The 16,615-nt window shown below is 39.8% G+C and overlaps 1 protein-coding gene across 1 annotated transcript; it reads right to left on the bottom strand.

Annotated features, from left to right (window-relative positions):
* Positions 1–676: 676 nt before the first annotated feature.
* Positions 677–1,561, bottom strand: LOC131294511 (ficolin-1-like). Its single transcript, XM_058322558.1, has one exon. The coding sequence runs from the start codon at positions 1,559–1,561 to the stop codon at positions 677–679; it is 885 nt and encodes a 294-aa protein (XP_058178541.1).
* Positions 1,562–16,615: the final 15,054 nt, after the last annotated feature.

Here is a 16,615-nt window from a genome sequence, read left to right as displayed (position 1 = left end):
AATAAAAATAAGAAGGTTGATTACGTAAAGATTATTTGAGATTTAATATTTATCTGTGCTCCACCAGGTAGTGGCAGAATCCATTTCAATAAATATGTTTTAATGAATATATCAAATGGATTTGTCAAGTGAACGACTTAAATATATCCATAACTAACCAACACTTCGCGATACAAAGCAATAAATCCAAACGATGCAATGTTTTTTGAACTATAACTCGAGTTTTTATTACTCAATTACTCCAATATCTCGATATATGATGTTTTCATTATTCAATTCGTATTTATAACTTCCACCATATCGGAAAGGTCCATATAAAAAAACTGTTAGATTTTTTAAACATAAACTATTGCTTGCCAATCATTAAACAAGTGTTTTTGACATTTCAAACTAACGACGATTAATATTGTCGCACGAAAGCGATTTGATCGAACGCATGTACATATAAATCTTGCAATTATATTGTACCAATACATACAATAAGTGCGAACGTTTTTCGGGAGCTAATCAAAAGTACGACTTCGAAGCATCATAATGGTTGATTTCAACGAGTAATTCATTCCTCGAAATTGTTGCCAAACAAGTCCCTGTTCGGCCGAATGCTCAATACCATCGTGAAAATATATTCCGTTCAAATTACTGCAATAGAAAAAAGGCTGTTAAAGAGGTGTGACACTTAAACCGTGACTAAATTTAACTCATGAAATACGAACCAGCGAAAGCACTTTCTGTACCACCAGCCTCCTTCATATGCTTCCGCACAATGAGTGCTTCCATATCCATCATTATCTTTGTCGAATGTAGAGAACTTCATTCCATTATGGTATGTCAACGAGTCTCCAGCGGTTCCTGAATACTTTCCCACGGTGAGCTTGTACTTTTCCTCCTCACTCGCAATCTTGAATTCATCATAAAGCGCATAGGCTGAGTTTCCTTCGAAATCTTCCAACAGCACCAACAGCTCGTGTCTTCCTGAACTCGTCATGATATGAAGCTTCTCCAAACCCAGCCAATGCTCTCCGTTAATGTTTCCGAATCCGTGCTTGTACATCGTCCAGTTGCGGTGAAAATCGACGGACCTATCAATCCGTCGCTGGAACATCGTCCAGCCACCGCCAAAATGTGACATGCTATTCACCGCGTTCAGTGTTTTTCTAATTTCCTGGATTTGTGCGTTATTTTTATCAAACAGTGGTTTCATCTCCTCTCGGAACATTTTGTTCGAGTCTCGGAGATCCTTGAATTTTGATTCACTTTCATATTTCACTTCCAGGAGCATTTTAATGTTTGCGGCGCTTTGATTTTGCAGGTCTTGCATTTGAAAGGATAAACTACTTTTTTGTTGATCCAATGAGATATTTATCTCCTTTAGAAGTTGTTTAAACTTTGACTCACTCTCGATTTTCATTCGTTTTTCTTGTGCTGCCATCTTGTGTTCAACATGAACTTTGATTTCCTCCAGCTGCTCCGTGTGATACTCGAGCGACAGTTGAAGATTGTCCAATATTTCTTTGCGAAAATCGATCATAGCCCGAACGATCGCTCCCATTACCGTTGGCATGTCGGCTGTAGCTTCTCCTTCTGCTGTCCATCCTAAACGCACTAAATTGCACACAATAACACACAACAGCGCTCTTTTTAACAACATGTTTCACAAACTTCACTCCAAAATTTTCCGTGGAGTCCGTTGAAGGTTCTACAAACAACTGAACGTATCATTGCGAAGAAACATTGCTCGAGTCATAAACGATCGTGCCATTTGGTGCGGTCATTTACTTCAACGTTCACAAAAACATTCCATTGATAATCATCCTAGAATGAGTTAACTTAGCTAAAGGTTTTGAGCAGTTCTCACAAAAACTTCGTTACATATAGATGTTTTTACATTTTGTTTCGTTGTTATTTTTCATGACGTTTGAATCATACTTTTGTTTTCAAAACATACTAGTTTTTATTAACCTAAAATGGGTTAATTACTTGATCATAATCAAACTGGATTTCCATTGGCGTCATTTCTGTTCAAAAATACCGTGGTTTACGTAGTTACCCAGTCGTCAGATTCCATTGTAGATTAATAAAGTTTTTGAATGTTTTACCTGAGGGCTTAAAGAAGTAATTGTTGGTCATGGAAAGTATTGCCAGTCGTTTCTCAAATGCATCACCCAAGGTTGCCTTATCGTTTATCTACACCGTTCTCGTTTACTGCTGAATAGAGAGTAACATTAACGAACACGTTGCGAGCTATTCTGCGTGAAGATCAGGATAGCCATTCTGATAAGTAATAAAAATAAGCTGGTTGATTATGCAAAGATTATGTAAGATTTAATATTTATCTGTGCTCCTCCAGGTAGTGGCAGAATACACTTCAATAAATATTTTTAGATGAATACATCAAATGTATTTGTAAAGTGAACGGCTGAAATATATCCATGGTTAACCAACACTTTGCGAAACAATGAAATAAATCCAAATTATTCAATATTGTTTGACCTATAGCTCGAGTTTTTATTACTCAGTTACTCCAATACGATGAATAATATTGTTGCACGAAAGCAATTTGATCGAACGCATGTACATATAAATCCTACAATTATCTTTTTTCCATACATACAATAAATGCAAACGTCTTTCGAGAACTAAACAAAAGTACGGCTTCGGAACATCATAGTGGTTGATTTCAACGAGTAACTCCATCCTCGATAATCTACCCATACAATACCATGTGCATTCGAGTGGTTCTGATGACATTTAAAATATTTTCCGTTCAAATTACTGCAATAGAAAAAAGGGTGCTAAAGAGGTGCGACACATAAACCGTGATTAAATTTAACTCTTGCAATACGAACCAGCGAAAGCAATCTCTGTACCACCAGCCCCCTCCATATGCTTTCGCACAATTATTGCCTTCATGTACATCATTATCTTGATCAAATGTAGAGAAATTCATTCCTTTTTGGAGAACCAGTGAGTCACCAGCGGTTCCCGAATAATTTCCCACGGTGAGCTTGTACTTTTCCACCTCGCTCGCAATCTTGAATTCATCATACAGCACATAGGCTGAGTTTCCTTCGCAATCTTCCAACAGCACCAACAGCTCGTGTCTTCCCGATCTCGTCATAATATGAAGCTTCTCCAAACCCAGCCAATGCTCTCCATTTACATCTCCGAATCCGTACTTGTACATCGTCCAGTTGCGGAAAAAATCGACGGACCCATCAATCCGTCGCTGGAATACCGTCCAGCCACCGCCCAGGTTAAAGTTGTTGTCGAAGTTACAAAAGACCAAGAATGTCTGGTCAATGTTGCCATAAGGGCTAATGTAGAAAATTCCTGTAGACTTAGATTTCATCCGGTCACATGAACTAGGAACCAACACGCTGCTAATCTCGCGAAGTGTTTTTCTAATTTCGTTGATTTCATTCTTCATTCGGTTTTCTTGTTCTTCCATCTTATATTCCACATGAACTTTGATTTCCTCCAGCTGCTCCGTATGGTACTCGAGCGATAGTTGAAGATTGTCCAATATTTCCTTCCGAAAATCGATCATAGCCCGAACGATCGCTCCCATTACCGTTGGCATGTCGGCTGTAGCTTCTCCTTCTGCTGTCCATCCTAAATACATCAAATTGCACAGAATCACACACAACAGCGCTCTTTTTAACAACATGTTTCACAAACTTCACTGCAGAATTTTCCGTGGAGTCCGTTGAAGGTTCTACAAACAACTGAACGTATCATTGCGAAGAAACATTGCTCGAGTCATAAACGATCGTGCCATTTGGTGCGGTCATTTACTTCAACGTTCTCAAAAACATTCCATGGATAATAATCCTAGAATGAGTTAACTTAGCTAAAGGTTTTGAGCAGTTCTCACAAAAACTTCGTTACATATAGATGTTTTTACATTTTGTTTCGTTGTTATTTTTCATGACGTTTGAATCATACTTTTGTTTTCAAAACATACTAGTTTTTATTAACCTAAAACGGGTTAATTACTTGATCATAATCAAACTGGATTTCCATTGGCGTCATTTCTGTTCAAAACTACCGTGGTTTACGTAGTTACCCAGTCGTCAGATTCCATTGTAGATTAATACAGTTTTTGAATGTTTTACCTGAGGGCTTAAAGAAGTAATTGTTGGTCATGGAAAGTATTGCCAGTCGTTTCTCAAATGCATCACCCAAGGTTGCCTTATCGTTTATCTACACCGTTCGCGTTGACTGCAGAATTGAGATATGTTAATGTAAATATCTCGTTGTGGGCTATTCTGCGTGAAGATCAGGATAGCAATTCTGATAAGTAATCAAAATAAGCTGGTGAATGATACAAAGATTATATTAAGTTTTAATATTCATCTATTCTCCATCAGGTAGTGCCAGAATCCATTTCAATAAATATGTTTTAATGAATATATCAAATGTATTTGTCAAGTGAACGACTTAAATATATCCATGACTAACGAACACTTCGCGATACAAAGAAATAAATCCAGACGATTCAATATTTTTTGAACTATAACTCGAGTTTTTGTTACTCAATTACTCCAATATCTCGACGATAGATCAAGTTTTCATTATTCAGTAAGTTTTTTAATTTCCATCATATCGGGAAGGTTACGGTCCATATAAAACCAACTGTGAGATTTTTTACTCATTAACTGTTGTTTGCCAATCCATAAACAAGTGCTTTTGACATTTCAAACTAACGATGCACAACACTGTAGCACGAAAGCAATTTGATCGAACGCATGTACATATAAATCTTGCAATTATATGGTTCCAATACATACAATAAATGCACACGACTTTCGAGAGCTAACCAAAAGTACGGCTTCGGAACATCATAGTGGTTGATTTCAACGAGTAACTAAATCCTCGAAAACGTGCCCATACAATACCTTGTTCCTTCACGTGCTCCTGACCCCTTTCAAAATATTTTCCGTTCAAATTACTGCAATAGAAAAAAAAGTGATTTTAAGAGATGGAACACAGAAACTGCAACTAAATTTGACTCTTTTTACACGTACCAGCGATAGCACTTTATGTACCACCAGCCCCCTCCATATGCTTTTGCACAATTATTGCCTTCATATTCATCATTATCTTGATCAAATGTAGAGAACTTCATTCCATTATGGTCTTCCAACGAGTCACCAGCGTTTCCCGAATACTTTCCGACGGTGTGCTTGTACTTTTCCACCTCGCTCGCGACCTTGAATTCATCATACAGCGCATAGGTTGAATTTCCATCGAAATCTTCCAACAGCACCAACAGCTCGTGTCTTCCCGATCTCGTCATAACATGAAGTTTCTCCAAACCCAGCCAATGCTCTCCATTTATGTCTCCAAATCCGTACTTGTACATCGTCCTGTTACGGTGAAATTCGACGGACCCATCAATCCGTCGCTGGAATACCGTCCAGCCACCGACAAGATTAAAGTTGTTGTCGACGTTACAAAACACCAAGAATTTCTGGGCAATGTTTCCATAAGGACCAACGTAAAAAGTTCCAGACGACTTAGATTTTATCCGGTCACATGAACTAGGGACCAACTCACTGCTCATCTCGTCTAGTGCTTTTTCAATGTTGGTGATTTGTTGGAAAGTTTCATTTCTAAGTCTATTTGCATCCTCCTGAAGTATTTTGAAGTTTGCGATGCTTTGATTTTTCAGGTCTTGCACTTGAAAGGATAAGCTATTTTGTTGTTGATCCAATGTGCTATTTATTTCCTCACGAAGCTCTTTAAATTTTGATTCACTCTCAGTTTTCATTCGTTTTTCTAGTTCTTCCATCTTGTGTTCCACATGAACTTTGATTTCATCCAGCTGCTCCGTGTGATACTCAAGCGACATTTGCAGGTTGTCCAATATTTCCTTCCGAAAATCGTCAAAGCGTGAACGATCGCTTCCATGACGGTTGGCATGTCGGCTGTAGCTTCCCTTTCTGCAGTCCATCCTAAACGCACCAAATTGCACAGAATAACACACAACAGCGCATTTTTCATCGACATCTTTCACAAACTTCACTCCCGAATTTTCCGTCGAGTCCATCGAAGTGTCTACAAACAACTGAACGTAGCATTTTAAAGAAATATTGTTCGAGTAAAGAACGATCGAGTAAAGAACCCTTAGGTACGTTTATTTACTTCAACGTTCATAAAAACTTTCCATTGATTATAATCCTAGAATGAACTAATTTTGCCACAGGTTTTAATGCAGTTATTCTAAAAACTTGTTAGTTGTTCCCAGCCAATATTTGTTTTATATTTTGTTTTTATATTTTGTTTTACATATGTTTTTTATATTTTTTTTGCGTACTTATTTTTCATAGCGTTTGAATCACACTATTGTTTCCAAAAACTACTAGTGTTTGTTAACCTAAAATGGGTTAGTCACACGATCATAATCAAACTGGACTTCCATTTTGGTAATATCTATGCAAAATACCAGGGGTTTACGCATGTTACTCATTGGTCAGATTTCATTGTACATTTTTAAATAGTTTTTGTAGATTTTATCTCCACCTGACTTCTTTCTCCCATGAGTAATGATTTCATTATTCTGTTGCTGTGCGTGGTTTCTCAAAGATTTTTCATCAGGTATCTTTTCTTACTTTTTGATGTAACAACCGTCTTCGGTCATATCCTGGCAGTTAAGAACTTACAAACCTTTTTAGAAAAAACGACAATCCTTTTGTTTATTATATTCTAGCCTCTATTCTAGGCCAGATGGAAAATATACAACCTCGAGTGTACTCGAACGAACTGAGCGAGCATAAACCATATGAAAAACATTTTTGGTTTGATCCGGGACGCTATTGCAACATGATGTGCAGTTAAGCTATAGTTACTCACTTTTTATTATTTCCTTTCAAAAAGCTTTGCTTGTATTAGTTGTTCTGAGCATTAATTCAACTGACACCCTTGTTATGATTATTTTTGCATGCAATTGTTTAGAAATATTAGATAAAGAATTTACGCCAAACCATATCATTCCTTTTTTTGTTCGTTCCATACGCTACATCGTGATAGTTTTTTTACAATAACATTTATGCAATCTAGCATTATACAAATAAATATAATCCACAATTTTCTTTTAACGTAGAAGACTTGTTTCAATTATATTATGAGTTGTTTTTTTTTCATCAAGATATCTATTTATTTCGCTTTATTTCGTCTGGTAATTACATTTAGTTTACAACACAGAACAGCGCAAGCAAAGAAAATCGAAGGTATAATCCTGCGATTTGCCAAAGTCACCAGAGTGCTAGTTAGTAGCACGACTGCGAAACATCATCGTTGCTGATTTTAGCGAGTAGAAATGTTTAAATGTGGCCCAACTCACTCCCCATTGCTCATGGTAACCTTTGAGAAAATATGGCCCGTTCAAATGACTGCAATAGAAAAGAATGAAACAAACACTTGTATGAGTTAGGATACGATATGGTGAGCTTGTATTTTTCCACCTCGCTCGCAATATTGAACTCATCATAAAGCGCATAGGCTGAGTTTCCTTCGAAATCTTCCAACAGCACCAACAGCTCGTGTCTTCCCGATCTCTTCATAGCATGAAGCTTTTCCAAACCCAGCCAATGCTCTCCCCTAAAGTCTCCGAATCCGTGCTTGTACATCGTCCAGTTGCGGTAAAAATCGACGGACCCATCAATCCGTCGCTGGAACACCGTCCAGCCACCGCCGAAATGCGACCTGCTGTTTATCGCATCAAGTGTTTTTTCAAATTGTTGAAATTTTAATAAAATTGAGTTGAACTTTAACTCATTTTCGTTTTTCATTCTGTTTTCTTGTTCTTCCATCTTATGTTCCACGAAAACTTTGATTTCCTCTAACTGCTCCGTGTGGTACTCGAGCGACAGTTGCAGGTTGTCCAAGATTTCCCTCCGAAAATCGATCATAGCCCGAACGATCGCTTCCATCACGGTTGGCATGTCGGCTGTAGCTTCTCCTTCTGCTGTCCATCCTATGCGGACCAAATTGCACAGAATCACACTCAACAGTGCACTTTTTAACAGCATGTTTCACAAACTTCACTCTAATTCCAATTTTCCGTGGAGTCTGTCGAAGATTCTACAAACAACTGAACGTATCATTTTGAAGAAATAATGCTCAAGCAAAGAACGATCGCGTTTGAATTATACTTTTGTTTCCAAAAAGCTAGTAGATTGTTTGTTAACCTAAAACGGGTTAGTCACACGATCATAATCAAACTGGATTGCCATTTGCGTCATTTATGTACGAAAATACAGGGGGGTTTAAGTACATTACTCATTCGTCAGATTTCATTGTAGATTTTTTATAGTTCTTGAATGTTTTACCTCTCTCTTCCCCCATACTAATTTATTCTATAACTAATGATTTTAATGCCTTTCTGCTGGATTCTCAAAGAATGTTTATGAAGTATCTCTTTTTTTTCTTTGGTGAATAACCGTCTTCGCTCATTCGCTGCCTGTTAAGGACTTACTAGACTTTTTCTCTTCGCAAACGTGGACAGTCAGCCCTCTCTTAGAGGCCAGCTTAAGCTGAGAATGCAAAGAAAAATGAGAAATTCCTTTTTATTATTATTTTTTTAAGTTTAATGTAAATCAAACATTCCTATGCTATTCATTTCTTGTTTTCGTCATGTGTACTAGAAGCTATCCTTTTTTTATTAAACTAAGCACTACAGCAGCAATTCTTTCACACACAATCGCAAGCTCAACGAAATTTACTGTGCGCCAAAAAATATGTGATACACACATATACGATCATTCAAACTAAATTATATTCTAGCCCAAATTCCAGGCCCGGACTTCAATCGCGTTGTGCAAATGAAATATTCCTTTTTTATCGTATAGTGCGGGAAAATAAGACTATACATATAATTAAGCATCCACCTCGTACACGCTCAGGTGAAAAATAGTCACTTTTTTATGATTTCCACCCTAGAAGTTTTACTTGGATTAGTTTTTCTGAGCTTTGATATAATTGGCGCCCTTGGAAAACTACGTATGTTTGCAAGTAAGTGTTTAGGAAAGTTCGAAAAATAATTTACACAAAACCATATCATTCCGTTTGTTAGTTCGTGCCATACGCTACGTCATAGCAGATTTTTGTTTTTGATTTTGCTCAGCTGCTTTTCCAGTGCATAATTTTCTACAATAACATTTATGCAGTCCAAGATTAAACAAATAAACTTTTTGCAAGCCATGATTGATCCACAATGTTCCTTTATCGCAAAGGGATGGTTTCAATAATATTATGACATGTTTTTTTTTCAATCGAGATAACAATTTATTTCACTTTATTTCGTCCGGTAAATACATTTAGTTTACAAAACAATGAAATAGATTTAAATTAACTAGGCCACAGAGCAGAGGGCCACAGTCATCCGAGAGCTAGTTAGAGCCACGACTGCGAAACATCATTGTTGCTGATTTCATCGAGTAGGGATGTCGAAATGAGTTCCAACTCACTCCATATCGATTATGGTTACCTTTTAAAATATATGGTCCGTTCAAATGACTGCAATAGAAAAGAAAGAAACAAACATTTGTATTAGCTGAGAATGAATGTATGCGTCTACATTTTACATGTGGAATACATACAATACCCCAGTGATTCCAAACCACCATGCTCCAGATAATGCTTCAGCAAGGTTGCCATCGGATTTATCATTATCTCCATCGAATGTAGAGAACTTCATTCCATTGTGGCGTGTCAGCGAGTCACCAGCGGTACCCGAATACTTTCCCAGGGTGAGCTTGTATTTTTCCACCTCGCTCGCAATCTTGAAATCATCATACAGCGCATAGGTTGAACTTCCTTCGAAATCCTCCAACAGCACCAACAGCTCGTGTCTTCCCGATCTCGTCATAACATGAAGTTTCTCCAAACCCAGCCAATGCTCTCTTCTAATGTCTCCGAATCCATGTTTGTACATCGTCCAGTTGCGGAAAAAATCGACGGACCCATCAATCCGTCGCTGGAATACCGTCCAGCCACCGCCGAGATTGAAGTTGTTATCGAAGTTACAAAAGACCAAGAGTTTTTGGGCAATGTTTCCATAAGGACTAATGTAAAACATTCCGGAGGACTTAGATTTCATCCGGTCACATGAACTGGGAACCAACACGCTGCTGATCTCGCGAAGTGTTTTTCTAATTTCGTTGATTTCATTTTTCATTCGATTTTCTTGTGCTTCCATCTTATATTCCATATGAACTTTGATTTCCTCAAGCTGCTCCGTGTGATACTCAAGCGACAGTTGAAAGTTGTCCAAGATTTCCTTCCGAAAATCGATCATAGTGTGAAAGATCGCTTCCATTACGGTTGGCATGTCGGCTGTAGCTTCTCCTTCTGCTGTCCATCCTAAGCGCACCAAATCGCACAGAATGACACACAAAAACGCTCGTTTGAACAACATTTTCACTAGTTCAAGAATTTCCGTGAAGTTCAGTCAACTGTTTTCAATAAACTGAAGGCTTAGCTCAGCTTGCATCCTTCAACATGATATTCCACATGATTCAATCAAAAATTAGATTAAGTTTATTTTTTGTATGATCTAATTTTTCTACCACTTCATTGTTTGGTTTCAGATGTTTTGTTTTTTACTTCATGTGTGACCAGAGTTTTTGTTCGGTAGAATTGCCCGAATGCTTTAAAAACAATAACATCACGATCTATTTTGAAAAAACGAAAGAATCTGGATGACTTGAATCATGTTTTTATGAATGGGTTTCGTTAGTCAAATAAGGGTGCGTAAGAGTGCAGACGGAAAACAAACAATGTTTTTTAAATATTCTGATTTCCATATGATGTTTTCTGAGAAATCTTCAACAGTGGTCCGCTTTTTGACGTTGCTACATTAGTGATTCCGTTATTTTGAGAATTTTCACATATTCCATGCTTTCTACAAGCTTAAAATGATTGAATATCTTCGAACAGTTTTTCATGAGTACAACTTTTTTAACTTCAATGTTCTGCGAAAAAAAACAAACAATTTAAAAAAACCTTTAAAATAAGTATAGCTTTAGTTCCAGTTTTCTATGGCTAAACTACACCAACAATACAATTCAGATTTCAAATCAAAACATAAACATGCTGCAAAGGTGCATCGTTCTCTCCTTAAGAAATCAAAATGAAAACAAAACCCACCGGAACGGTTATCTCACGATAAAGGAACCGAACGGCAAAAGAGACCGGCCGCTGCCCGTCTGTTTCCATGTTTTATTGTTTTATTTCCAGATTGATTTTATTGACATCCTTCAGTTGCACCAACCAAGTAAAAATCTTATGACTCACCCACGGGGCCCGATTCGAAAGTTGAGCTCTTGCGTTACGAAGACGCATTGAGGATCTCCGGCTTGATTGTATTTTATTAGTCTGGAGATGTGTTACCACTTGCACTCTGACTTCAACCGCATACGGCACGCTTTGGATGTGAGTTCCAAAAAAGCACCTTGATGGAACAGAATATGAACTTGTTTTGGAACTTTCAAATGACGTATTTCGTTCAACTGTAGTTTAAAAACGTTTCCACGTTTGATAAAAATGACATACAAAAAACTCACCGCTGAAACACGGTCAGCTGCAGCAACGCAATCTCATACGTTTTCCTTCCCCAATGCACCACCGTACATGGCCAAATGGCCCATCGAGCAATCGACATCGGTCGGCATGGAAATTTCTCATTTTGCACACCGGATAATGGTTCGCAATCGCGCGTGACTTGAACCAACGTTGGCTGACTCCAATGGGCAGAACATTTATCCACCATGCTGCTGACCTGCCGGGCCCGTCGAGACTTTCGTCGTGATATAATGCTGAGATCAAGATCGCGCTCCATAACCGTTCCGAACACCGAGCCGCGGATCGTTCGAGGGTGCGATGAAATTGATTTGCATGCTAGTAAAATTTTAATACGGATCAATAACGCCCCTGCCCCGGTGTGGGCCATGTTTTACATACTTATTTTTATAGGTTTCACTTTTTTCCTCGCCACCTCCTGTGATTCGACCGCCACAACCTCCAAAGGCGAGATGAACTGCGAACAAAAGCTTGCAGATCGCAAACGACTCCGCGGTCAAACAGCTAAACGGTGTCCAGGCAAGGAAACATTATTACCCATATGAGATGTAGCTAAGATATCCACAACACAATGTAATGTTGCCCACAATCTTCATTCCACCGCACAACCTTTTGCAACGATCTTTGTCCAGTTTGAAAAAATCTATGGAAAAAATCTATGGAATTAAACTCCGCATCCAATCACAACTAGCTTCCGTATCGTAAAGAAGCGCTTAAATGGACGCGAATAAACGATTTCATGCAACTTGTCGTGTAATATAAAAAAAAAAAACAAAAAACACAAGAACATGGTCATAACGCACGGCAAAGACGACCAACCCCAATCCTAAAGCGTGTTGTTTACATGCAAATCCCCAGTTGCAATTTCCGAGTTGTAGCATTAATGTTGCATAAATATATAATCGCAACATATGGTCAAACTCAATAAAGGTTTCAAGCCATCACTTAAATAAGGGCAGTTGTTAAGCAATAAATATTTCAGAGGATTATATTTCACATGCTTCGAAACTGCATACTCTTAATATTTTGTATCGTAATCACTGACAAATGAGATGAATCAAGATGAATGACAAAATAAGTTGCACTATGAAAGATGATATAGCTGGTTAGAATGATCATAAAACAGATTGGTTTTGAATGTAAATTCACAAACTTTAAACTTAAACAGAACTATATAAGCTGTTTTAACAACATATCTTGGGAAAAAGTAGAAAGATCTTGTCAGCAAAACTATGTCGTTCTTTCCTGTTGAGATGTTGGAATGGAGAACTAACGTAAAAATGTTTAGACAAAAAAAAACCGAAACCCAACCCCGCACTCGTCACGAAACCTCTAATTCTTTGTGTAATGTTCTGGTGGCAGAAGAAAAAGCACCAGCTCACTTCCATCGTCGGGAGATCTGTCCAATTTTCTGAACCCCCTTCCGAGCGTGCCCGAAAAGTGGACCGAAAATTGTCCCCCGAAAACCATTGTGTGGACCACCACATTTTTCCCGGGCGTTTCCCAGAGACACCTTCACTAGCGCAAACAATGCACTTGGTAGCACCATCCATCCATCCATCCATTGGCCTATCCGTCCATCTGGAGACCGACGGGGGTAAATTGTTCCTCAAACAAACCGAGAAAAAAGGGACCCATCCTCCTGGCGGGCCACTTGATCGCTAGCTCGAAGATCACGAACGGAATCGAATTCAGCCTATCCAGGGAGGGGGGGGATGAGGGAAAGGTCTTAAGCGGTTCGAATACCGTCCAACGCGCCATCGTCGTCATCGTCGTCGTGCAAACAAAGGGGTATCAGGTTTAAACGCATCGGGTCGCGACGCGAGTCTGAAAATTAACGCCACGCACGGCCCGCTCCCTGCCGATCATCTCTAATGGGACTCGCACTGGGATGGGATTTTTTGAAGGTAAGCCTTTTTTTTCCCCGCTTAGAGGAAGGGGGAGTAGATGCGAGGCAACAGGCAACAGACAAATCAGTGTTCAAGATCTACGGGTCAGAAGCGGGTCGGCGAGACGAGAACGCGCACGGCTCGACAGTTTAAACACGGGCCGTTTGTCTGTCGGGAGAAGGGCTAGGGGAGGACCCGATGCGAATGACAAAGGAAAAAGGAAAACCAACAACACCCCGAACACAAACCGGCGGCCACTTCACGCACCGCACCGTCAAGACAGACACGGGAGTCCTACGGAGTCGCTACACGATCACGATCGTAACCTCCGGCAGGACCCCTGCTGGGCGTCTCGGGGCAGAAGAAGCAACCGTTGGCAGCCGCCAGCTCCGGCCAGGAGCCTCCGCCGGCCGAACCGTGGGCTTGTGCTGCGGGCGGGGGACTTATGCTCGGCATCGGACGGGCGGAAAACAAATTCATGTGTCGCGTGGCGTGGGAACGAAACACGGCTCGGCAATGGTTCCGCGTTTCGAGTCGGACCGCTCGCGTGCAACAAAACGGTAGAGGCTCTAATGGAGGCACACGGCTCAGCGAGGCAGAGAATAGGAGAGGCCGGTATGCAGCTAGGGTTGTGTCTAGGCCGGGCGCTTCAAGCCACAACTTTACAGCCCTTACACGCCCACCAGAAGAAGGAGTTTCCCTTCTAGCGTTGGCCTCCGGGTCGAAGTCAAGGGCAGCACGCGTTCAATCTTTCCCTCCCGACTGCGGGAAGCTCTCCCGAACTTCACGTTTGGCGCGAGAACCCACCGAGAGAGTGTCATAATTTAAACGAACATCCCGAAACCCCATCTCCTCCTTGGAGCCAATCACCAAGACGTACCATCTACAGGCTGCAGTCACCGCAAAGGGCAGCACAATGAGCTGAAGGAGGTTCCGTGCTCGTCAATCCTACGTCATTTTTCCTTCTACGGCATAGGCGGCCGGACCAGACACCCTTTCGGATCATTCCGGAGTTCACTCACCATCCGACCGATAAATCTCTTATTTATTTATTCGATTTGCTTTACCCCGAGATCGTGCGGTGGATCGATCGCCCGAAAAAGGGAAGCCGTCCGACTGGAGCTACTTCTCTTGTTCCAGTTGAACTTTGCAGGATTTGTGAAGGTGGACTGAAGGAGCATTGTGCACGTTGTGAGCGGATCGCATGTTTTGCGATCGATTCGTCGACTGATCGCAGTCAATCGTGCCTCAATCTGCAATTTGATATTCGCCTTACCATCGCGCTTTCATTTCGAACGACGGTACGATTTTTGTACTAAATCGTGAGTAGCTTAAAAAAAGCAGGGAAAACCAACTGAGCTTCTCATTTGTAAATAAAGTAGATAAAAATTTTAAAAAATTGTTTTGGGAACGAAAACTCCAAACTAATAAAAACATATAAAACTAATAATTTTAAGTTCAAATTTTTACCAACCTCAAACTAAAATACTATACTTAAAATCCACCACAGGTGCACATGAGTACCTTTACTGCATGATGAAAAATGTGTCTCGTTAGCCATTTTAACGATGTCGCATATGCATAATCTTTCCACGCAGATTTTCCTTCTTCTCCGACTCAGTTTTACAAGTTGGTACATTGCGTAGGTAGAACAACGAACCAGCTTGATGCAATGTACCTGGCGTCGATTCTCATCGTGTCGGGCGGAAGGAACTCACTAAGGAAGATTCAATCCTGCAGAATCATTCCCTTCGTTTATCCGCCCGACGGAGGCGCCGCTAGCATCCAAAACCAGAAACAACTCCCACAGCAACTCCTTCCCCCATCTTCCGGTAGGTAAGCCTAAGTGGGAAAAGCATGCCGGATCAGTCCGGCAAGTGAGTGAACTAAGTGAAACTAATTGCATTTGCAACACAGATTGATTATTTATTGCACCGACTTGGTATGCCCGCGCCGAGATCTCGAAATGAAGTCGTGTTCGATTAATGTCTTTCCACGGGTGGTTTACGACTCGAGCCAGAAAGGAGGCAGGCGGGAACGGGGATGGTTTTCAATAAGGACAATCCTCTTGGCTAGTGAGACGAGAAAGACATTACATTAAATAAAAACAGCAGACGAGAGCAGGCAAATACCTGAAAATGAAAAATGTAGGAATTTGATGCCATCGGTTTACAAACATATAAATTTTTCCTAGCCTAACAATAAATAAGAATTTCTTTTTAAAAATTATGTAAAAACGATAAACAACAGTTACAGGAAATTAGCGAGCTGCTTTAGCAGCCTTCGAAACATCATATATGACTTGGGGGTAAAGTAGGTGGAAGTCACAATACAGTCCATTTGAATACCTCCTTTTTAGATGGAGGAATACGTATTACTTTTAGAACAGCATAATTACATTTTAAGCTGTTACACCATCCTGCAACTAATTCTCTCGGAAAATCGGAGATCTTTTAAAAGCTGCATCAGCTCGTGTCTTCCAGATCTTGAGCGGCAGAATTTTTGTTTTTCATTCGTTGTAATTGCTCTACCATTTTATTTTCCATATAAAATTCTATTTTTTCGAGCTTCTTCATGTAATTGTCAAGCTACAGTTGAACATAATCCAATATTTCCTTCCAATATTTATTCCAATCCAATGAATCCAATTTATTCAATAGTTCCTCCAAAGTGAAAATTATAGCTTCTTTTCTTGCCGTCCACCCTAAGGTCTGCAATTCGCACAGAATCACGTAAAATAACCCCAGTTTGAACAACATTTTTACCAACTTTACTCTCCAAGTTCACTGTAGCCCGCCCAACTTTGTTAAAAAAGCTAGATCTGCTCGCAACGTTTAATGTTTATTAGTTCATGCTATCCCGAATCAATTAAATTATTATTTAAAATAAGTAACATGCAGTTTTTTTTTTAGCAAAAACATACTTCAGTACGCACGAGCTTGGTTAAAACCACACGGGACAAATTCCTGCCACATTAAGCCCACCATTTCAATCCGTATAGTTGCAATTATAGTAACGAGAATGACAAAAACATAACGAGCATTTTAACCTTCCATATTGCAACGACTTAGTTAAGTGTTCTATGTACAACAGGCCTAACAAGAATCCATTTCTGTAGAGGAGTCTTCATAAACGTTCGAAGA

Source organism: Anopheles ziemanni, chromosome 2, assembly GCF_943734765.1.
Source record: "Anopheles ziemanni chromosome 2, idAnoZiCoDA_A2_x.2, whole genome shotgun sequence".
Taxonomy (NCBI): Eukaryota; Metazoa; Arthropoda; class Insecta; order Diptera; family Culicidae; genus Anopheles; species Anopheles ziemanni.
The sequence above is the reverse complement of the archived record's forward strand: the minus strand, read 5'-3'. Positions and strand labels throughout refer to the sequence as shown.